Source organism: Ruditapes philippinarum, unplaced genomic scaffold (assembly GCF_026571515.1).
Source record: "Ruditapes philippinarum isolate M1 unplaced genomic scaffold, ASM2657151v2 ctg393_1_1_1_1, whole genome shotgun sequence".
Lineage (NCBI taxonomy): Eukaryota > Metazoa > Mollusca > Bivalvia > Venerida > Veneridae > Ruditapes > Ruditapes philippinarum.
In genome coordinates, this window is record NW_026854713.1 from 261,583 (window position 1) to 286,942 (window position 25,360).

A 25,360-nucleotide genomic window follows, 5' to 3' on the forward strand; every position below is an offset into this window, starting at 1 on the left:
ATAATACACTTGACCACATTAAAGCTTTTGAAGATTACTTGTGGGTAACTTTAATTATAAAGATATGACCTTATTGGTCCTCTATACTTCCTGTGGTGACACTAGGTGTAACCGTCAATGTTTAGTGCAGGACGAAATTCTTGAGCCAAATTAACTTATATTTAACCAGTAAATGCTGGTATTATGGCAATTTTTTAAATTTAAACTACTGTATTAAAAACAGGGAACCTAACCTTGTCTTAACATTTTGAAATTAAGGATCCCGCACTTAACATTGTTGGTTGAATGGGGTAGAACTTTGAGATCTTGCAGTCTGTTAAATAAAGGCCAGTATCATACTGTAGTATAGTTTCAGTAAAACAAGCAGACTTATCATATTATTGTTTTATACTTAAATTTCTGTATTCTAATATTGAAATCACTGATATATTACACATATACAGATCATTTTCCAAATTACATATCTTTATTTGAGAAAAGTTACAGGTATATTAAGAATTTGATATGTTTTATGCAAAACCATGATTCTAAATACCAGAATTCATAAATGATTACGTCCAAAAATATCTTTTATTTTCACCCGTGGTTGGAACAATTTTATTATATACTGATCCTTCTCGATGAAATATGGTATTCCGTAAGTGAAATATTATCTGTATCACTCATTGCATGTAATGCAATGTGTTTTTTTTCTGCATATCATATGAAATGAGAAAACAATGTAAGTAAGTAAGTAAGTAAGTAAAGGCTTTATTTATCGAGGCTATGATATTTCATAGTCTCAAAATAACCCTAAGCACATTGTTTTCTCATTTTATATGATATGCAAATATGTTGAGTAAAATTTCTAAAATACCTGAAAAGAATTTGGTGCTGGAAATGTTCCACAGATATGTATTTTTCTCTTAAAATTATCATCTTGATTCATTAGTTCAGAGTTATGCATCCAATTAACTTATATTTATGGCTTTGAAAAACAAGAATTCATTTTCAAAGATAGAATCAGCTGGAGATAAAATTTTACTCTAAATGCCACATAATTCCTCAAATTTTATGAGAAAATAAGCATGAAGACTTTGAGATTTTGAATCTTCAATATTTTCTTGCAGAAAGTTATGATTTCTAGACTTTCATAATAAATGACCTTAAGGGTCATTTGAAGAAAGTGAGAGAGTTACAACAGTAGTGTTTGTAACAGAGAGGATGTTGCTCACCCTATGGTTAATGCGACATTAAGGAGAGCTTGAACAGAAAGGTTCAAGGTCAATGACCATAACAAGTGATCAGCAATTGATTTTATTAAATGACATAGATCGGGTATAGGCACTTAATTCTAGGCAATGGTTAATTTTAAGATATTGACCTTGAAGTGGTAAGTTCATGATTAAAGTGTAACAAATGACCTTAATTTGAGATTAATTGGCAACATTGTGAAATGATAATTGATAATGGATTAGAGATCAAAGACATTAAGAGTTGAAGGTCAATTGATTCAAGGTCAATAATCTTAGCCACTTAAAACAGAGGCAGTAATGATACTGTAACTAGCTGTATTTTATCTATATATTTTATGTTTAACTATCAGTGGGCAATTTTCACAGCAGAGTCAGATTTTGTTACCAGCTACTTCCACTAGATATTCCCATGAAACATCGTTTAATAGGCTCCTATACAGCCTGCTACATCCATTGAATCATTAATACATCATTGATATTCTCCCAAACTAATTTAGTACCTGACAAAAATACAGCTATTTCAATGTATGTAGCAAGGCTGATAAGCCAAGCCAGGTATATGTGTGAAAATAAAGACCTGATAACGATCACTACATGCTGAGAACAAGCAGGAATAAAAAGTTCTAAGGAATATATTTTTAAACATTGTTTCTATGTCTTGTATTAATGTTTTTATGATAAATACGTGGATTGTAGCAATTTGTCACTCAAACAATAATTTGGCCTTCATTTGAACAAAATGTCCTTAAATGGCATTCTTTATTGTACAGACTGAAGCACCATTTCGTCCTCAAAAGATGCGGACTTTTTTTTTCTTTATTGTGAACAGAATTTGCCCTTCAAAAGTGGCATTATTTTATAGTGAACAGCATTTGCTCTTCAAAAGTGGGATTCTCGCATTGTGAATAAAAATGCTGATTTTTTGCAAGTTTTTTTTTTAACAGAATTTGTCAATAACAAATATAACTTTCACATTGTGCATGATGTGCCTATTGTGAACAATATCTGTGCAATTTATCTTTCCTTGCTCTAAGCACTCAGAGACCACAAAATATGAACATTATAAATCATAATATCATGGTGTATACTAATTGTTAAAATCATTTTCTCTACTGTTTTGGTTTTTCAAGTAACTAGTATACAATACAGCCATGAATTTACTCTGGACTGTTTACAAGGCACTGACAAATCATTTAGCAGTCTGAAGCAATTATAACGCCCATCGTCCTTTATGTTTCAATAGAGACAAAAAATCTAAATAAATAAAAGACCAGAAAAGTTTGTTACACCCTTTATACATCGAACAATTTTCTTTAAAGAACCCAATGATATATAACTTTTGGGAAGAAAAGTAAGAGAATCAAGATCTGTATCAAAGAAGTTATGAGAAACAAGATTAGAATGTTACAGAATGTTAATACATTTTGCAGCAACTAGAAACTCCACTCCAGGTATTATTTTTTTTAGATTACTTTCTTGGATGTTAATCTTGCTTTCTCTTGGTAGTCTGAATTTATGTGACCTTATGATGAACTTTATGAGCTTATTACATAGATGTCATAACAATTGATATATTCTCATAATAACTAGTTAACTTCATTATCAGTAATAATATAATATATACCAACAGACGTCAGAGAGAAGGGGCATTTATTTAATGATATACAGTACCCAGGAGAAAGGGCATTTATTTAATGATTTAAGGTACAGAGAGGGGCATTAATTTATTGATTTAAGGTACCAAGAACACTTTGAGAGAGAAGGGGCATTTATTTATTGATTTAAGGTACCAAGAACACTTTGAGAGAGAAGGGGCATTTATTTATTGATTTAAGGTACCAAGAACACTTTGAGAGAGAAGGGGCATTTATTTATTGATTTAAGGTACCAAGAACACTTTGAGAGAGAAGGGGCATTTATTTATTGATTTAAGGTACCAAGAACATTTTGAGAGAGAGGGGGCATTTATTTAATGATTTACAGTACCCAAACCAAGTGGCTTTTACTTTGACAGACCAAACTGGTATTTCGTATCCTAATTATGGCTTCCACTTTTAACAGACTTGGCCCCTTCTTCAGAGGAAGGCAAGGGAGATTACTCTGAAGTATTTGGTACTTTATCTATGTTTCCATGTCAGTTCTGTCTGTGTGTGTCTAAATGTTTATCAACAGACTTCCTATTCTAACTTACACATTCTATACCTATCAACTCACTACAGTTTGCTTTTGAAACAATTCCAGCACATCTTATCCATGTTTCCAAATCAAATATCAAACACCAGAAAATGGTATCATAAGAGTCCTGGTTAAATGTTCTTTCAGTACTAGTGAGGTGTTGTGAGGACTAATCAAAGAAATAAGGAAGGGAATTAAATCTAGTAATAAGTGATCAGGGGTGTTAACTCATATGAAGTAAACCCAAAACAAGCTATGCACCTGGTCCCTTTTAATTAAAAAATGTGGTAATGCAATTTGCAGGAGATGTAACTATGCAGTTATTGTGTTACATTACACTTGATTTTATAGCAATTAATGCCAATTATAAAATAAAATGTCCAAATAGAAAAATATATGGCAGAGGACAATGCGGCCATTTCTATAATCTTAAGTTGGGCAGTTAGTTCTTTGGAAATCAATCAATCAAGGTATGTAACTAAACATTAAAGGAAAACACCTAAAACCTGTAATTATGTTAATAATAATGAAAGAACACATGAAAACATGCTTTATCTGTATAAAATCATATTTTGGTATATTGATATTGGTTACCATGGTTTTATTATCATAATAATCAGCTGTTCCAACAATAAACAATCAGAATTCAACCCCGAAGATATCTATGATAGAAAATGGATCTGAAGGAGTATAAAGCAATAATAAACAGTCAGCTGTCAATTAAAATATTACCAGAAAATCATGCTTTCATTGATCTTTATGTACAAACAAGTGGTGTTCACATGTTTCTATACATTCCATTTCATATATTTAAGATGATCTGGAATATTCTGGTGCAAATCTTAAGTGTTTTAGCCTTTGCCCTCTCTGCTGAATTCTAATAAAGCACAATAATTATTGAATTAGAATTTTGAACAAATTTCATGGCTTTTGACATGGTCAATTCATTTTACACAACAAACAGTATATAGAATGCATGTTAATGCAGAATGGCAATTCGAGCAGCTATATAGGCTATATAGGCATCATTTATCACTGCTCAAACTTAAAATGTTAATTTGGTTGAAATGCTGTATAATGTGCCTATTCCATGTTATAAGATAATACAGTTTTTTTCCTTGATGTTTAAATAATTTCATTTTAGCATTTGTTTTATATTTAATTGATATGATATGAGTCTTGTGGATTAAAGGACATTGACCTTGAAACTACCAAATTTAAATCTGACAATATCAGATGCAACTTTCTTTACAAAAACAATTAGTAATAATCTTGTGCCATTATGCTGGAATGCTTTCAGAAATATCTCCAGGAAAATTTCACAAATATATAGAATAATTTAATTGGTATTTCAATAACAGACTTTTAAACATGAACTATGATAAGAAATGCTCTGATATATACCATGTTTCGTGCTTATATCTTAAAATGTCCTTGAAATTAATTTTCTTGGTAATAAATCAAATATATGTGCAGCTGCATGCATTATGTTCAAATGATCTGTATGTACTCACTCTTTTCTGAATGAACATAAATGTTTCTTAGTGTACTTAAATATTTCTTAGTGTACATAATTTTTTCATAGTGTACTTAGATGTTTCTAAGTGTACTTAAATGTTTCTTAGTGCACTTAGATGGTTCAAAGTGTACTTAGACATTTCTAAGTGTACTTAAATGTATCTTGGTGTACTTAGACATTTTTTAGTGTACTTAGACATTTTTTAGTGTACTTAGATGTTTCTTAGTGTTCTTAAATGTTTTTAATGTACTTAAATGTTCCTTAGTGTACTTAGATGGTTCATAGTACACTTAGATGGTTACATAAATGTTTCATAGTGTACTTAGATGTTTCTTAGTGCACTTACATGTTTCTTAGTGCACTCAGATGGTTCAAAGTGTACTTAGACATTTCTTAGTGTACTTAAATGTATCTTAGTGTACTTAGACATTTCTTAGTGTACTTAAACATTTTTTAGTGTACTTAGATGTTTCTAAGTGTTCTTAAATGTTTTAGTGTACTAAAAATGTTTCTTAGTGTACTTAGACATTTCTTAGTGTACTTAGACATTTTTAGTGTACTAAGATGTTTCTTAGTGTTCCTAAATGTTTTTAGTGTACTTTAATGTTTCTTAGTGTACTTAGATGGTTCATAGTGCACTTAGATGGCTTTAAGTGTACTTATATGTTTCTTAGGGTAGTTAGATGGTTCATGGTGTACTCAGATGTTTCTGAGTGTGTACTCAGATGTTTCTGGGTGTGTACTCAGATGTTTCTGGGTGTGCAATCAGATTTTTCTGTGTGTACTCAGATGTTTCTGGGTGTGTACTTAGATGTTTCTGGGTGTGTACTCAGATGTTTCTGGGTGTGTAATCAGATTTTCCTGGGTGTGTACTCAGATGTTTCTGGGAGTGTACTTAGATGTTTCTTGGCATGTACTAAGATGTTTCTGGGTGTGTAATCAGATGTTTCTGGGTGTGTACTCAGATGTTTCTGGGTGTGTACTTAGATGTTTCTGGGTGTGTACTCAGATGTTTCTGGGTGTGTACTCAGATGTTTCTGGGTGTGTACTCAGATGTTTCTGGGTGTGTACTAAGATGTTTCTGGGTGTGTACTCAGATGTTTCTGGGTGTGTACTTAGATGTTTCTGGGTGTGTACTCAGATGTTTCTGGGTGTGTACTCAGATGTTTCTTACTGTACTCAGATGCTTTTTAGTTTCCTTAGATAATTTGTGTATACTTGGATATTTCTTAGATGTGCAATTTGGATGTTTGAATCATACTTTAATCCATCTCTGACCTCCATATGACCTTAATTTCACTAAAGTTCAATGTCAAGTTGAAATGACCTTGAATTTAAGAATAAGGTAACAAATCAGGTACAGCTAATAATTGATTTGTTACAGTAAGACATGTGTGAGCTCAAACTGAAATGATTCAATAACATCAAATGGCTGATACCATTATTATTGTTTGAAAAATATAACAATTTCCATGCACAATTTACATGTAATTTTTAAAATAATAGTCACATTTACAGTTTCACTTGGCAAAATGTTTTGTTTAAAGTGAAAAACGTTAAAGAAAAGTTTTATATTTTATGCGAAAGATCAAAATACCTTTCTAATTTTACTTTGCTCACCAGTGTTTTGTATGTTTTATTAAGATCCTACATATAACATTTATATACCAAATTATGTATTACATTTTGACGTCGTTGTCCTTGACGTCATATGACGTTGACGTCATTTCCTGTAAAAAAGAATACCTGATGAGGACTTTTGAGTCAAAACATTGTATATTTTTCAAATAAAATAATTACATTTTTAAATTGAAACTGGAGTTGATTTCTATATTCAAACTTATGAAATAGTATGTGTAATTTCTATTCCTCTTGAAAGATAGGAGGCTGGTCAAACCATTTTATAGAGGCCAGTATACTTCATTAGTTGTAATACACAATAAGATATATTTCTGTAACAATTTATCATAATATCGACTTTGTTTAAGATAAAATGTTTATATGCTGCCTCCATTACAAACTGACAAATATTCTGGAAATTTTGACATTTAATATACAAGAGATAGATTGTTGATTTTGAGGCAGTGTTTGACAAACTTCCAGCAGAGATGGCAAATATAAACCCTAAGCTGACTTGAATCTATTTCACTACAGGTAAATACATTATCATAGAGACTAGAAAACAGTAAGAGAAGATCAATATACAATCATGTGATCAGCCCAGCCAGACACGGGCTTATCAGTAAGTAAATCATTTGGCAATGATTATAGAACAGGCCACTAATTAATATTGCCATATGGTTAAGTATAACATAGGCATGGATAACATCCTGAACATTTCAACCCTTGTTTACATACATTGTCAGAATATATCAGATATTTTCTTCCTGTTTCTTTGAAAATATGAAATTTCCAGCAAAAAAAAAACACAATAACACTTGATTCTGTTTCAAAACCTTTGTAAAAAATAGAATCTGATTTTTTTTCTCATTTAAAATTTAGGTATTTCTAAAGGAAATTTCAACAATTACATAAATTTCATATTGGTACATTATACATTCAATCATATTACCATAGTTTTTACCTTAAAAAACATATATGAAATTTGGGTCCTTATTAATAGTGCACAGTTTGAGAAATCTTACAATATTTTTATATGAGAGTAAAATACACAAAGAAAGAAGGAATTGTGCTACACAAAATTTTTCTTGGTAAAGATTTCATATCAGCAGAAAGCAATGTTCTCCTTTCCTGCAAGTCATAGATAAGAAAATAATGGCACAGTTTAGTTTATTTTACAATTTAAATGGACAAGAAAAAACCCTTTTTGCAAACTCCCATTTTTAAGCATGCCATATTAAGGGACATTCAAAGAAAGGTAAAGTTCACTTTAAAATTGCATTACTCTCACCTTTAATAATTGCTACTAATCTATCCAAATACTTCCTTTTCCCTTCCTCTCTTAAAATCCAAGACTCACTTCTTTAGAATCCAAATTTACAAGACTGGGATTTTTTTCTACAAAGTTTGGCATATACTCTGTAGGAATGCACTAAAACTTACTTAGAATATTCAAGGTGTGTTGTATATGTTTGTGTACCAGTCCTACAGGTAAAAGGTGTAAGTAAGAGAATCAGTCTAGATATCTATTTATAGTAACATCTTTGGATGCTGGATGGTACAGTATATTTCCAAAAGTTTATCTAAGAATGCCACATTAATATAACGATAAATAATTATTTATATCATTGTTTTGTACTTGTAAGAAATATTACCTAAATATTATGTCAAATAATTATGTTCAAACATCTGCCTATCTTTCATGTAATAAATAAATTGTTATCATTATTATCAAAAATTTTAACAGTATTTATAATTCAGACTAATAACCTATTTAACACTTTTATAAACAAATACTGCAAATCTTTATCTATAATGATAATGAAAGTTTTAAAAGAAAATTACCCCTTGTCATGAAACTTGATTGAAATGTAATAGCTGACACATTAATTAAAGCATGATGTTTGCAAAGGTGGGTGACCAAATTTATAATGATACATGTAAATAACAAAGCAGGGAAGAAATATGTGTATAGGACAAGGATGCCCCTAATCTCACTGTTTTGTCAGTCTTAGGCAACCTGGATGGCATCAAGTTCCAAGGACAATGGAAAAATCTTTATGACCCCTTTTAAGGGGGCATAAGGACATAATTTTTTTCCAAATTGACCCCTCAGATCCAATGAAATAAGCTCTTCTATGGGTATAATTGTGTGCTATTTCTTCTTCTAAGAAAAATATCATGAATTTATTTGGGTAAAAAATTCCATCAGGTATGGTTACTGTACTGTCAATTGGAACATATTTTTCATAATATCATAATAATTGTCCTACAAAAAAACACTATTGAGGGGAACCTAAATTCTTACTGTGTCTTGTAATGAAGAAAATGGCTCTACATAACACTATTTAAAGTAACTTTCAAGATTGATTTAGAGAATAATAGGTTGGTGCCCTGGATGGAGAAAGTTTATCTGGCGAGGCGGAGGAATTTATTGGGTGAGCCACTCATGCATTTTATTTGGCAAACTACCTTTAATCACACTATCGGAAATGTTTCTATATAAACAAAGAAGGCCCGAAGCGTGCATTATTTAAAAAATAATATATCCCAAACTGTGATTTTATAGCTCAATAACATCACTGTTTGGAGTTCGGATGCGAGGAATTATATAACGAGGGCATAGCCCGAGTGATATAATGTTGCGCATCCGAACGACAAACAGTGATGTTATCCAGCGATAAAATCACCGATTTGGATATATTATTTCGATTCTAACACGACATAAACAAATAAATGCTGCCGTACCTGCTATTAAGCAAAATTGCGCCTGATTTGTTTCCGTACTTATTGTCAGCGCGTCGGATTTCATAGTGGTTACGTCACATGTACAATGATTACGTCACACGTCTAAATATAGAACGTCAAACAGTGACTCTATTGCATAATAATACACACTTTCGGTTCTTCTATGTTCAATAGGGAAAAATGCGGGTCGTGTTAGAATCTACAACAATGCACTCACCGTTCTTATTATCTCCCTGTGTATTTTCACATTGAGGGCGCCATTTTGTTTGAAAAATGTGATAAATAAAAACAATTTTTTGTCGAATTTTGTTGTGAAAACTATCTAGAATGAAAGAAAATGGTCTAACTAAGAAAATGAATTCGAACACCAATATCTTTTATTCAGTCGTTAACGCTGTACAGACCTTTAAAGTACTGTTTACGTGACGTCACAATGTAGCGCCAAACAGCACGTGCAAAACAATCAAATCAAGTACGCTATTTTAATGTCGCAAACAAGTTAAGTTTTACATTTATTCACTTTTAATAATTTTTATTTCGCTTGAAAAATTATAGAGTGAAATAAAATAAACAAACAAAGTTTTATCAACATTTCCAAAATTCGTTATTCTACACACCAAAGATTTAACGACAGTTTTTTTCATACCACTGGAACGGTCTGTAAAGAACGTTTCTATTGGAAACTCTGAGGCGAAAACAAATTTAACCACCAAACATAAAGTCCAACATTATAATAATAATTATATTCTTTCTTGAAAAGTTAGAGTCCGGCAAACCATGCATACCACGTGATCAAGTGCCGTAGATCAGTAAAAATATACAGCACCTTGTTATCGGGCTGAAATTGATACAAGTGACAGGATAAATGAGACATTGCCCAAAGTAAATTTTATTCTGAATAGATGGAGTGCTAAATAACATTGCAGAAATATTTTGGATATCACCTGTACACACCTATTAACATGAAATCTACACCATGTACAGAATGTTGCTGTGCAAACCAGGAAGCAAGCAAGCAACATACATATCATATAGACATCATGATTCAGCTATCAAAACTTTCCTGTCTTGATTCCTCATGATATAAGGTAAAGGAGACAAGGTGGTTGCTTGCTAGAGCGGACAGGTGGTTGCCTGGCATGCCAGGCGTACTGGAACTATGTAAAAGGGTGAAATCTATGTTGTGAGAGGTAATGTAGGTTGCCCATAGGAGTGGGTATGATAGTGGCTTGTGTGTGAGGTAAGTAAGTTGGTTATGTGATATATATTAAATATTAAGTGGCCTTGTATGAGTGGGTAAAGGAATTGGTTGTGTGAGAGGTAAGTAGGTTGGTTATGTGAGAAATAATAATATAACAAGTGGCCTTGTATGAGTGGGTGAAGGAGTTAATTGTGTGAGAGGTAAGTAGGGTTGGTTATGTGAGATAATAAGATAACATGTGGCCTTGCATGAGTGGGTGAAGGAATTGCTTGTGTGAGAGGTAAGTAGGTTGGTTATATGAGATAATAACATAACAAGAGGCCTTGCATGAGTGGGTGAAGGAGTTGGTTGTGTGAAAAGTTCAGTAGGTTGGTAATGTGAGAAATAATATAGTTAATTGTGTGAGATGTTAAGTAGGTTGGTTGTGTGAGAGATAATGTGTTAAGTGGTCTTACATGAGTTGGTAAAGGAGTGATTTGTGCAAAAGGTAAGTAAGTTGACTCTTCGATAGGTGACAAAAAGTTGCCTGTGAGAATGATGTAGGGTAGCAGTATTACATAAGGTGTCTGAGAGGTAACTGCCCTGTATGAAGATGTATTGCAGTTGTTTCTGTGAGGTATGATAACATCAAATCACTGATTTATAAAAAGGCATTGCATAAGAGGTAATGAAGTTGTTTAAGTGAGAGGTAAGGCAGTTGATGTGTGCAAGAGGCAGGGAAGTTGCTTGTATGTTATGTTATGTATAAGTGATAAGTATGTTGCTGAATTGTGTGAGAGGTATTTGTAGGTTACTTGTGTAAGAGGTAATAAAGCTGCACTGCATGAGAGAGTAGTGGTGTTTGCATAAGAGGTCAATAAGTAGTTCTGCATTATATATAAGGTAGTTGTTCTGTGCATGAGGTAAAGTAAGTTTCCTTGTATAAGAAGTTATGGTGTTGTTTGTGTGAGAGGTTAGGAAGTTGACTAGGGCAATGAAACTGCATATATGTCATATCATTTGGTTACTTGTCTTATGGGGTAAGGTACTTATTTGCCCAGTATTAAGTCATCAGTTTAAAGTTAAACATTCCAGAGGCAGGATTTTTAGAAACACCATCAAGCAACATTGAAGAAAACCAAAAACCATAACTATCAATTAAACAGACACCTATACCACTTGCACCTCTCCCACAGAGACAGAATATACCATCCTTTCAATTTTCATCAAGCTACCTATCAATCTTTATAACAAAACTGGGGTTTTCACTTGTTTTTATCATATCTGTTACCATAGTAACTATATACAAACATTTTGTGATTCTCACACATTTATATCAGGAGGTAAGATCAACAGAAAGTATATAAACAATCTGTAAAAATACTGCTGGAATATTATCATTTGGTTACAATGATCAGGAGATAGCTAGATAACATTTTGTTACAACTATTTATAACACCAGGCATGTACCTGTATATTGAACATCAAAACAACAACAAGAGTAAAGCTTCAAGTTTTTTCAGGTTTTTACCGGAATCAGCTTATAATTTATATCTTTCTTGTTCAGTAAAGATTTTTTTTTATATTTTAGCAAAGAAAAAAGTGAACATTGATGAACAAAAATAAACAAAAGATAATGAATTACAAGAATTATCATAAATTATCATAATTAAAAGTTTAATTACAAGAAAAGATGTATAGAAAGCTAAAATCATCTCATTGTAATCTTTCACATTACTCCAACACAAGATACCGACATACAAAGTACAAAAAGGGATGTAATTATTACAGGAATGCAAAACTGAGTTGAGGCCCTTTGTTTGAATTTTAAACTCTATTTAAACCTCTTGCACACAAAGAGTTGAATTACAAAAATACATTGAAAGCTTTTAATTTTTTAATACCTGAGTAAACCAACAAGTGTCAAGCTATATACCTAGTTTAAGCACATAATATTATAGGCCTGTATATATAACAAAAACAATGGCCAGCAGAGGCCCTTAATGTTTCAACTTTAAAGCTTTAATTTTACTAATTTCTGAAAAAGGGAGACAACTAAATAAAGTTAAGGTACAGATTGTTAAATATCCTTTATTCTATAGTCTCATAATTATGTTCCCAGTCACTATTATGCATCAAATAATGATATAATCAGACAATACAAGTAATCTGTCTTTACAGAATTATAAATACAAACAACACGCTTAATTATTGTGTGGGATGAAAATTCTTGGTAAACCAGGAGAAAATTAATGCATTTAACATATGAAAACACTATCACTAACAAAGATTAAATCAGTGCATTTATTTTGCAATAATTCTATTGTTAATGCATGTTTGTAGTCAAATCTAGTATTTATTACGTATGTAGTAATGCCACAGAAATATAACCATAGTAATTAGTAAGAAAACAACTCTTTGATAACTAAGAGGTTCATATACTTCCACATTGACAAGGATTTTCTCCTTAGGACATGCAGAAACATATGGTTCCATGAATTGATAATATTTTTATTCTATTATCCTACTAAGGCAGAAAGAATTTTAAAAAGTTGTCTGTATGTTACATTGTTCCTTTGCAAATAAATTGATAAATATGTTCAAGACTTAAGTGTATATTATACTAATGCCAAATGATGATATATTATTTCAAGGTCATAAAGGCATAGTTAAAATCATAAATCAGATTTCCCACATTAATGGTAATTAACAAGTACACCAATGAAAGCACAAAAAAGATATTATTGCAACTATGAACATAATTATATGGATACAATTTTTAAGCTCAATTCCACTCAGAAGCGAAACATGTATACTGTATTCTTACTAAACCAAACTCATTCATAACTTGGCTTTAACAAAATACCGAATCACGAATCATTTACGATGACAAATTCAGTAATTGAGAGCCAAAAAATATAGGTGTAAACCAAAAATCTTCTGTCTTGAAAGCTTTTAAATTACACATGACGGATCTTTTAGTCAAGAGCAACATACTCTGTTGAAACTTTTATCAACAGGTAGAACCAATTACCTGTATTGCAGACTTGAGATAGACTTTTTTCGCCTTTTTTGAATCAGTATTACCATTAAGTAATCATTTTCAGAAATATTGATAATAACACTGACTGGTTGATATCTTTATTTAAAATGAATAATGTTAACCTTTAATCGAAATGAAGATAATTTTCCTATTTCTCTACTGCCTAGTTATCATGTGTTACCTATACAATGATATTACCCTAGAATAAGTAACCTGCAGTTTTATATGTAAGATATAGTATTGTCAGAATCATGCAAGTATTATCATCATACTGTAGTGTTGTATTGTCATATTTAATGACAAGTTTATTGTTATTTCATCTCCTGCATACAAATCTAACAAACACTCACATAAAATACACTGGCATAAGAATTCAGTTTGTCAATTAAAAAAAAGTAAATGATGTTATTGTTCAAGGTCATTTTCTCAAGTCAGCATTCTTTTTAATATCAATCTTCACCAAAGAAATACAGGTAATAATTATCACAAACTAGTTTTACATCAAACATGAAAAACTCATGCAGAAATATATTAAGTAAAGACAGAGAAATGTAAAGGTGTATGCCAAAGAAAATTTGAGAAATTTAGACTTCCGCTTTGAAAACTATTAAACATTACAAATCATTAAGTCAAATGCAGCATACTCTGTTGCAACTTTATCAAGAAGTAAAACCAATTATTGCAGACTTAAGATATTAAGCCTTCTTATAATATATAAATATATTTCGATATTTATAATTTTGTATACTACTTCAAAATTTTTGAAGGCTAAGGTTACATTTGATTCAAAGTAAATCAAAATTAATGGGAAAACTATTTACAATACTTAATGTTTGGAGTATGAAATTAATCACTGAGATGTGCTGAACTCTAAAAGTAAAAGTATGCTTCTTCAAATATTTCAAAATATTTTTCAAGGATATTCAGGTACTGAAGGTTTTAAAGTGGAGAAAATCTGTTTTCTTTAAAATAAAGTATTTCAGCATGGTTGATAATTAACTTAGAAAACTTGTTAGTTTTTATAGATCTTAAACTATGTTACAATCTGCAGATCTTTCATTATAATAATTCAATTTTGCACAAAATACAGGTATTCTCTTTCTGGAGAAAAAAAATGTAAGTAAATTGTTAATGCATTATTACACTTTACCAGAGACGGAGGAAAGAAAGAGTGGCGTGAGACAGGGAAGAATGTTGTGTGGGAAAGTCATTTGGCATCAGAAATATGTATGATTGTTATACCATCACCAGGAATTAGGTAAGGAAATTATAGCAGAAATATGTATAATTGTTATACCATCACCAGGAATTAGGTAAGGAAATTATAGCAGTAGGTTAACACAGAAGTTAGAAATGTTGCATCTTCCAAAATTAAGTATCTAGATGAGTCAAATTTATTTCTTTGAAATTAATGAGACAATAACAAACTATTTCTCTCTTGTCCCTGTTTACACAAATCCAGAATGATAAAAGATCATTTTAATCATAAGACCTTCCATTATATCAAAGGGGAAGAACTGATTTGATATATTTAGGTTTAGGTAATAATGTCCCCTTCTCACAAAGAGTATTAAGTATTAAACAGAATACTAAGCAAGAAAATAAAGGGATGTAACTCACCTTAGCATTCTGAGGAGTAAGCTCTAGAGTAACATCCCCTGGACTAGGTGAGGGTGACACAGTCTTGAAACTCTGGCTACGCTGTACACCCAGCGATCTGTTTCCTAAAGGAGACCGCAAACTCTCTGTCCGACTCAGATTTATTGCCTTCGAAATTATATCAACTGGACTGGATTTCCCGGAAGAACTACCACTGGAGCTTGAATCTCTCATTTGAAAAATCTTTGCCCTCTCTGACACAGGTGTCAACTTTGTAGAATCTCGGTTAGTTTGACTGGACGGGGAATTTGTTGAATCTCTAAGAGCTAATGAGGTGTTTCGGTCAACTATTCTTGCACTCTGACTCCTTGAAAGCTTAACTTCTCTTTGAACACTTACTGGTATTTCATTTTGAACAACTGTTTCTTGATTTGAACTGTCCTGAGATGGAGTTATGGATTTTTCTCTTTCCATTGCTAAGGGACTTGGCTTACTTCCAACTTTTCTTAATTTCACTTGAAGCCACTCTGGTTTTTCACTACCGGCAGAGCGAACACTCTGAGACCGACGAATCTCTCCGCCGGCACGGAATTTCGCAAGAGGTTTTACTTCTTTTACGTTTGAACTTTCTAAACACAGTGAACTTAAACCAGACCCTGCATTTACTGTTTTAACATTATTGTCAATATCTCTGGAATGTGGTTTAACATCAATATCATTTTTAATTTTGTCTGCAAGATTTGCGTTTAATTTTCCAGCATAGTTCTTATTAACATCAACCTCTACTTTTGGTACTTCCTTAACAGTGACTTTCTCCACATTTTCTTCAGACTGCCTATCAGATACAGACTTATCCACAACCCTAGGACTCTTATCAACCTTCTCCATATCTTCAAATTTCTTTGATTCACCATTTTTAATGACTGTATCTATGGACTGAAAACTGCCTGTACGAACCAGGGGCTTGTCAGATTTTTCTTGTCGTAATGAACGTAGACTTCCTTGACGTACAAGCATCACTTTCGATGCCTGGGATTTAGCTGCATTTACTTGTTCACTGTCAATGTTCGGAACAAATTTTGATGTGAATGTTTTTAGAGATGCAGTCTGAGTTTTCTCCTCCTGAACAGTAGCATGCTGTTTGTCAACCTCAGCTGTCACAGTTTTCTCTGCTTGTAAACTGTCATCTGTTACAAAGAAAACTTCATGTTCATGACTTTTATTCTCTAGTGACTCTATATAACAGTAATAATGAAGCTTTAAAACAATTCTAACACGTAATTCATTAAGCTCTTCATCTTTAATTTATAATATCAGTTACACAATAGTGTCTTTTTCTAAATGTAAATCTGTATTGATAAGAAAAATAAATCATATTTACCCTGGAAAATTTTTCTATTTGAAATAACCAGAAGTATTAAGTCAACAATTCTTCGCAGTCCAATCCATAAAAGAATTTCCTAATTTTATCAACATGTCTAAATGTTTGCTACAAAATGACTTGTATTGAAAGAACAAGACTCTCTTACATAGCTGCTGTAAATTAAAAAAGATTTTAAAAAAACTAAAAATGATTTGAAAAAAAAAAGAAAGTCTAAATACTGATATTGACTTCTGAAAATTATTTCTATAACTACAGATCTAAATTTTTCTACCTTGGACAGTAAGCTGACACGAGGTAGTTACTTCCCCTTTCTCATTTCTTGCCATACATTCATAACAACCAGTGTCTTTAATGCATGTTTCTGCAATCTCCAGTTCAACAACATCTTCATTCTGTGTTTGCTTGAAATCCAATGTCTGTCCAATAACTAGTCCATTTTTCCTCCAAGTTATCTCTGGTTTGGGCTCACCATTGATGAGACATTTTAGGGTAGCTTTCTTACCACTGATGACAGTAACGTCAAATAGCTCTTCAATCACAGAAGGTGCTGACTTCAGTGCTGTAAATAATATCACAACAATTTTATGAATAAACATGATACAGAGAAAGTACATAATTTTATGTACATACAGTAGTATATGAAGTGTGAGGAAATTAAGAAATTTTACAGTATAAAGCATTCATACACATGTATACACATTTAAATTTAAATTCCCAATGATCTTCATATTATCTTCATATTAAAATCATCAAATTCAGAATATTTGACAGTTATCCAATTAAATCAAAGTTATCCATTTTAATCAAAGTTGTCCAATTATAACAAAGATTATTAAGCTTTATAAAAATTATCTACTACTATGACAGAATTATTCATATCAAAGATGTAACTTTACATTTTACTTATCTGATATTTCATTTAAAGATTTTGAACTTTATCATTGATTTTTAATCAATTTGACTATTATACAAGTTTGCATAACTATAGTACATGTATATATATTTTACCTTGGATAACTAGACGACATTCTGCTGACACTTTCCCGGAACTGTTTTCAGCCACACACTCAATTTTGCCGCCATCTTTAGGAGAAACTTTTCGTACAACCAACATGGCTACCCTTCCATCATAAGATGTCCTATGATAAGCATCCTCTTTGACCTTTGACCCATTATGGTACCAGGTAACATTGACCTCTGGTGACCCAATAACCTCACAGTCAATGATAACTGGGTCACGCTCATTAGCAATGGTTGTTTCGGGTTTTTTCAGGAATATAGGGTAAACTACATCAGGGCTTTCAGACTCTGCAAAAAAATAAAATATAAAAATAAGGTGAAATTTAAAGATCTTTCTTTTGTAATAAAGTAACAAAAATTGCCAAAAGAAAAAAAAAAGGTTTTTTTTAAGAAGAGCAGTAATCATCTATCAGTTTTTCTGGATTTTAAAGCCAATTTTCATACATTCGGTTAGTCATATCTCTGGTGCCAATCCACCTAAACAGCTTTAGTTAACATATTATGCTATGTAGTATTTATATCACTTTAATATCAAAGTTCTGTTTTTCCTACAAAATATGTCAGCTTCAAAGCTTTTAATTTTGTACAATCATATCTTTCGTAATATATAGCTTTTATACAATGAAAATTGCATAGAAACCCCTGATTTATACAGTTTATATTATAGTTTATAAGAAAATATTTCACCTTTTACAGTAACCGTGCATGAACACTTTTTGTCTCCTGTTGAATTCTTTATTGTACATGTGTATATGCCACAATCGTCCAGAAACACTTCGGCAATTTCTAGCCTGGCCTTCGTTCCATCAAATGTCTGTTTAAAATCTGCGTTACTAAGAAGAGTAATCCCGTCTTTCGACCATGTGACTACATCAGTATCCGACAACTGACATTCCAGGCAAAGTGAGTTACCTTCGTTGATTGTGACATCTGTTAACTCGCTCATAAAAGATGGCACACCAGAACTCTTCCCTGTGAATAAATAACACTGTTTGTACTTAAAGTTTCTACAAAACTGTATGTATTTACTTTTCTTATTTTATTTTTAAAATAAAAATTCTTTCTGAATTTATCAACTCCCGTAATGATTATTACACAAATATGGCATCTTACGAAATCCTGAACTAAATAACGTTCTTTTTAAAATGACACTCTTCTGTTCCGAAGTTCAACACCCTTGTTGTAATAGATAACCTGAATGGTGCTTGGATGTTAAATTACTGTATATGCCTCTTATATTGTTTTTACAATTGGAACTTTACTGCGTTAACTCTATTTATGTACTTGATTGTTTTTATATTTCATTTTACATTTGATAAGGATCTTTGGCCAGGTTACCCACGTTTTATCATGCTGTGTCACAAAATATGAATGGAACAAATATATATTATCATAATGATGATTTTGTTTGATGAATAACCAAGGATGTCATACTGTCATCTCTATATGTAGATATAAATCTTAGTTCAGGGTTTAGATATGTGGCGATTTTAATCAAGGGTGTGTAACCCCTTAATATTCGGAACATCCAATCATCTGAATAAAGAAATTCTATAAATATGAAAATTAACCACATTCAAATATAAAGAGAATGAATACGAAATTGGCTGAATTAAATGGAATAAGGATTTTAATCATAGATTAGTGACGTCATCTTTTAACGCCCTATATTTTTTTGTCTATAGATATAACTTATCTTAAATTTAGGTCTATTTTGTTTACATGTTTATCACTGTCAACATAAACAGATAAGGGGGTATTAGTGCAAGAGGGTATGACTAAAACTCTACAGCATTCTTGTTTGTTTGTTTTTGATTAGTTGTGATTTTTTTCTAAACACAACATTCTTGTTTTGCTGTTGATGTTTTTGAAATGTACTTAATACATCAATTCTCTTACATAATCAGAGACTTTTAGTACAGAGGGATAAGCACCTTTAAAAATAGGAAGTTTTCCCATCCAGACCCACAATCCCTTGCAAAAGATTTATTAGTCATTGGTGTTGATTGATTTCTGCCGTCTTGTTTTAAAATGGGAGTTATCAGAGATTTAACGTTACCAAATGTATTTACATAAAGATGTTCATCAATTACTGAATATAATTTACATGTTCCTTATCTTTATTCGTTTACTACACTTCTTTTGATTCTTGAAATAAAGACAAAATAACATGGTGGCATGCATACCAAGCTCCAGGACATTATAAATCATAACATTTTACAAAATTTAATTTTTGTTACTATTTTTAGCTTTGAAACAGGATTGAGAACAAAAGATTACTATGCCCATCACTGTATGACATGGAGTAAAATACTTTGGTAGAGCTACCTGTTTACAGCAAAAAGTAATAAAAGTAACAATAAAACCTAAAGTGGAAAGAATCAAATGGTGAAATAAATACATGTATAACAATACAGTCTACAAATTATAAAATAGCAAACAAATAGCATAACTTACTTTTCACCAGTAACCTCCCTTTGGTTGTGGCAGTACCTAATGAGTTTTCAAAAACACATTTGTATTCCCCAGCATCTTTTAATGAGACTGGATGGATTTTTAGACTGGCATCACCGGTTTCCTCATTAAACTCAAGCCGGACACCGTCCACTCCATCATACAGACGATTATCTCCCCTATACCATACTATAGTAGGTGCAGGGGAGCTAACTACAGTGCAGTTTAACAAAATTGCCTCCCCTTCAAGAGCAGAAGTCTCTTTTAATGTTGCTTTAACTTCTGGACAACCTGTGAAACAGAAATGTATTTCAGTATCAACTTTATTATATACTAAGTCCGGCATTTTTAAAAAAATCTTAACATTTACAAAAATTGAGAAAATACTTTAATAGTAACTATTTTTAATGTTTAAATATGTTTCTCTCTAAAATATTTCTCTGTACTTATTATTAATTTTGTTTCAAACAATCAGTTTATGTAGAATTTATTTTTAGTTAGACTGTGTAGGAAGCGTTAAGCTATAGCCTGGAACCAACCAGCACTAAGCAATAAGTGTAGTTTCTTGCTCAAGGAAAGAATGGCTTGACCCCAACAGGGTTTGAACCCACACAGCTAGCAATCCTTTGATTAATTATCTGATAAGTTAACAACTCGGCGACACCGTAACATTGCAACTGGCTTTAAGTATGCTTTAAGGTTTCTTTAATTAATTCTTCAGTAATGTCTACTTCATAACATTGTTTCTGCAGGCACTCAACATGACTACATTTTAGATTTTTTGTGACATTTTACCTAAAGGTCTTCCCAAATGTTTATGGACAGCATCTACATGACTGGAGACTGTATCTTCACACAGAGATGGACCCCTACAAGAAGATATATACATTAGATGAATTATAAAGACAAAGCAATAAAACAACTTTCTAATCATTATCTGGTTTAAATATATTTATTTAAGTGTGATTGCGAAACAAGTTCTTGCAACTTATATTATTCACTTTTGAGTCCGCTTCCTAGAATCAACCAGTACTGGTGACAAATGAAAAAAACTTGGTCGTGACCCAAGTAGAGCTCGACCCATGATCTCTGGGTTGAGAGGCAGACACCTTGACCACTAGGCCACCACTCCCCTTCAAGGTCCGCTGCATACAGTATATCTACGTGATATGATTACTGATTTATTTAATCATTCATTCAGTCATGGCAACAACAAACAAATCAAAAAATTTTATCGCATGATATTGCATAATAAAATAAATGAAATCCTTTATAGTTTCATTAAAAAAAATCCCATATATTTCTTAAAAGCAGTCATAAGTCTCCATATGTGATAAACTGATATCAAGCAAACAAGAAGGGGCAAACCTCAAATCTTTGCTATCATTTGAGCTGCCAAAACAAACACTATATTTGTTTCCTTGTTTAAATTGATATCGCTTTAATCAAAAAACAATTAAAGTTGCAAGACTGTGTTATCATTATTCAGTGCATAAGATATCAAATGATAACCAGATGACTCCATAAAATACATATTTGCGTTGTGGCACAATTTGCTGGGTTCGGAAAAGAGTTATGACAATTCTAGGTATGTGATATCAGTCATCAAATTTAAGCTTATCATTCGCTGTCATTACATCATCATATTTTCAACTTAATGTGGTTTGTTTTATAGGTAAAAGATAAGAAGACAAACCGTTTTAATATTATTTTATCTTCCGGCTTCTTGTCAATATCAGAACCTTCCATGGAATCTTGAATTGATTTTATTTGCAATTCAGAGTCATCTGCTTGTTCACGGCTTAGAACGACCTTTGCCTCAGACTTATCTCCCCATGTTTCATTTTTAGTAACAGACATATTTTCTGTGACAGAGCTCAGGTCATGTTCAACCAATTCTGTTCCATCCAGGTCCTTCTTACGTTTAATGTTGTAATTATTGCGTGTAAAGTAATTTGACCCTCGGGATGTTAGTTTATGTTTTGTTTTCGACACATCTTTTTCATACACAGAAGAACTACCACCAGGGGAGGTAATTTTCTTCTCAACAACAGTGTCAGTTTCACGGGTCTCTGTACGACTTTGAGTTCTGCGGAGTTTCTTCCACTCGGTTATGGTCGTGTCTCCCTCCTGCACCTGACTGACTTCCTGTACAGTGACTGTTCCGTCGTCTCCATGTATAACTGATATTGCACCATGATCGTCTGTCTTTGCTGTTAAATCCAGAGACAAATTGCTGCTTAGCTCAATTTTTGCTGAAAAAATATCAAAATTTGTCATGTTCTTAATTGGCTTACATATAAATTACAGCAAAACACACAAAATATTCATGCCGGTAACAATTTATAATTCAGTTGGCATTATTCTTTATCATTTCTTTGTAGATTTTATACTACGTAATTTGAAAATTTATCATTTCAAAATCGAGAAAAAATGTTTTAGTGGTTATAGTATTTTTTCCTTTTTGTTTGGGCTTTCAGTGATTAAGACTTTAAAAAGGCTATACATTGTAAGGTGACTTTTCAGCTTTACAGATGAAGAAAGATGTGCATTATTTCAAGCACAAGCAGGCATTTGAGTAGAACCACATCTTCTTTATGTTAACAGGACATCATCATAGCTTACGCAAATAGAAGAATCAACATTTCCTGCTGGGATTTGAACCTACTGCCATGAGGGCCAAGTTATTCATACTCAGCAACCTTAATCACTTGGCCATGTGTTTGAGCCTATTGTGGTCAAAACATTTTTATTATGACATAATTACCAGAACTTAATATCTGAATTAGACTTGTCCATCTTTTAATCTAGATAAAACAGTTCATCATATAGGGAAAAAATTCAAGGTTACCAAACAGTGCAGACCATGATCAACTGGCATGTATGTATTGGTTAATCTTGGTCTGCACTGGCTGCATGGGTAGATTCAATTGGCAGTTGCAAGACAAATATTAACCATGTGCTATTCAAACATAATATTCATTGTATAAATATACCAATAATGAACAAGCTTTAAAGATATCATTTAAATTGTTTTCAATCTGGTGGAAAAACAAACAGGATCCTTATTCTGACAACTTGCTTTTTACATTATCTATATGGTAAAAACATTAAAGTACAACTTGTAAAACAATTGTCAAACATGATAACTCATTTTAATTAAATTAATAAAAAAAATCCACATTAAAACATCATGAACAATTACCTTTTCTAATAAATTTCAAATCTATAATATCATAAAAAAATAAATGAATAACGACAAGTAAATCAAATGTTTGCAGCCTTTGATGTGAATGTTCTGATGGGAAAAAAGGGGAAAAAATTAATCTTTATGTCTTTATTTCTCAATAATAAAACCACTCCCATTGTTTAATTAAGAAAATAAATTAGATGAAAATGAAATTTCACTTTAGTAAATATGCATATATTTTCAAAAAAAGATAAAAAAAATTAAAGAACCCAGATATGTAATACAAGTTATGTCTTCATAAAATGTACATTTTAGCAAAACAGTCACTATCTTTATCAAAATGATAAAATATCCCAATTCTATGAAAAAAAAAAACAACAACAAAAAAAACCCACATAAAAAAAACCTGTATTTTTCTGGCTCTAATTTTCTGCATCACTATGATAAAATGTCCAAGTTCCTATCACATTTCATAAACTAGATAAATTAGAAAACATAATCTCTTGTTTTAAATGTAATCAAATTTCCCTACCTTGTGATTTTTTAATTCCTGAAGATTGCTGTATTGCACTGCTTCCGTCATTTTCACCATCGCCTTTTTCTACTTCCTCAACCTTATCATTAATCTCATTGTTAATTGTTTCCTTTTTCACATCTACTGCTATTTCATTATCCCCACTAATATCGTTAGAAAAACTTCCTTTAGAGTCTTCCTCCAATTCTGAAGAGTCACAATTTTCTTCCTCTAATATTGGACCATCAGTTGTCAGAACATCAGAGACTTCGTTCTGCTCCGGAAACTCCTCAACTGCACCAAGAATCTCAGAAAATGCTGCTTCAATATCCATTGTTGACATGAACTTATCTATGTCTTTTAACAAAGGGAGTGATTTTCTTTTTTCTTCTAACCACAACAAGCTTGGACTCAGTCTGGTATCGTTTTCAGGTGAAGCAGTCAAATGATTATTCGAATCACTTACTTTGTTTCCAATTTTAACGTCTAACTCAGTATTACCATCAACAACCTCTTCAACAAGAGATCTTTCTGAACTCTTCACTGTAGTAACATTAGAATTGTCTGACTCACATTTATTAGTCTTATCAATAACATCTGGTTTATTCTTTTTAGAACTTGTACCTGAACTCACTGACTTAATATGTGGTTCAGAATTGCTTCTGTCTCGTCTAAGGTTCACAAGCTTACTCTGTTTATTCCTCTCAACATCTGCTCTTGACACAAGAATATGATGACCTTTTGATTTACCTTTGTCATTATTAATCTCTTCCTTTCTATTCGAAGGTTTTACTTCATTAACACTCTTCTTTTTATCTGCTTTTTCAAAAATCTCACATTTTTCAAGAATACGGTTCTTTTTCTGATTTTCTAGTTTAGTAACAGTTTCTTTAAGAAAATCCACAGGTTTCTTTGAATCACTTAGAGATACACCAGTTTTATTTTGTGAACTTTCCTTTCCTGATTCATTACTAGAGCTCCTTTTAAAAGATCTCTGAGAATTATCACATTTATCATTTGGCACTGTATTGATGATATCTGTGTCTCCACTTTTCTTTCTAATTCTGTCACTTTCAGAATGCCTCAACCTACCATTTGATTCAGTAATATCTTGAACATTTGATACCTGAGATGTACTTCTTTTTAAAAGTCCTGACTCACACGCTGCTTTGTTTTGAAAAACAGATTCACGTAAATTCTTCAAATTATTAGTCACTTCTTCAGATAGCTTTTCACTTTCTTTCCATCTACCAGCGTTAAAACTTGAATGTCTTTGAACAGGTTTGGCAACAATATGTTCCCCAGAGTCAACTTCTGACCGTTTTAAAACTTCATTTTTATTATGCACAACATCTCCATTTGTTACAGTTCCCTGAGACTTGGCATGCACCTGTCCATTAGTCTTATCTGTATCATGTTTTCCTGTGACACTTTGGCTACGTAGTGCATTGGACTTACCATGACCGTCACCATTCACAACTGGTTCTGATGATCTTTGAAGGATAAAACTTTGGCTTCTTTGGAGACCAGATGGTGGACCCTCTGAAATAAAAATAAAAGTTACATTGACATTGTTTGAAACATTTCTATCTTAATTGTCTGAAAAGATAAGAAAAATGACATTGTATAAATCGTATGGCATGCTTTATAAAGCATCTACATCAATAAGATATTAATAC

The 25,360-nt window shown here is 32.0% G+C and overlaps 1 protein-coding gene across 9 annotated transcripts in view; it reads right to left on the bottom strand.

Annotated features, from left to right (window-relative positions):
- LOC132740844 (muscle M-line assembly protein unc-89-like) overlaps positions 1 to 25,360 on the bottom strand; it is a 124,132-nt gene that overhangs the window by 22,505 nt on the left and 76,267 nt on the right. For all 9 annotated transcript variants that reach the window (XM_060728872.1, XM_060728874.1, XM_060728869.1 and 6 more), the window contains 8 exons: positions 23,700 to 25,223; positions 21,674 to 22,232; positions 20,773 to 20,846; positions 19,981 to 20,268; positions 18,211 to 18,495; positions 17,512 to 17,811; positions 16,775 to 17,062; positions 15,141 to 16,306 (listed from right to left, as the gene is read on the bottom strand). In XM_060728872.1, coding sequence (XP_060584855.1) covers positions 15,141 to 16,306; positions 16,775 to 17,062; positions 17,512 to 17,811; positions 18,211 to 18,495; positions 19,981 to 20,268; positions 20,773 to 20,846; positions 21,674 to 22,232; positions 23,700 to 25,223 — 4,484 coding nt within the window. The remainder of the gene's footprint in view (positions 1 to 15,140; positions 16,307 to 16,774; positions 17,063 to 17,511; positions 17,812 to 18,210; positions 18,496 to 19,980; positions 20,269 to 20,772; positions 20,847 to 21,673; positions 22,233 to 23,699; positions 25,224 to 25,360) is intronic.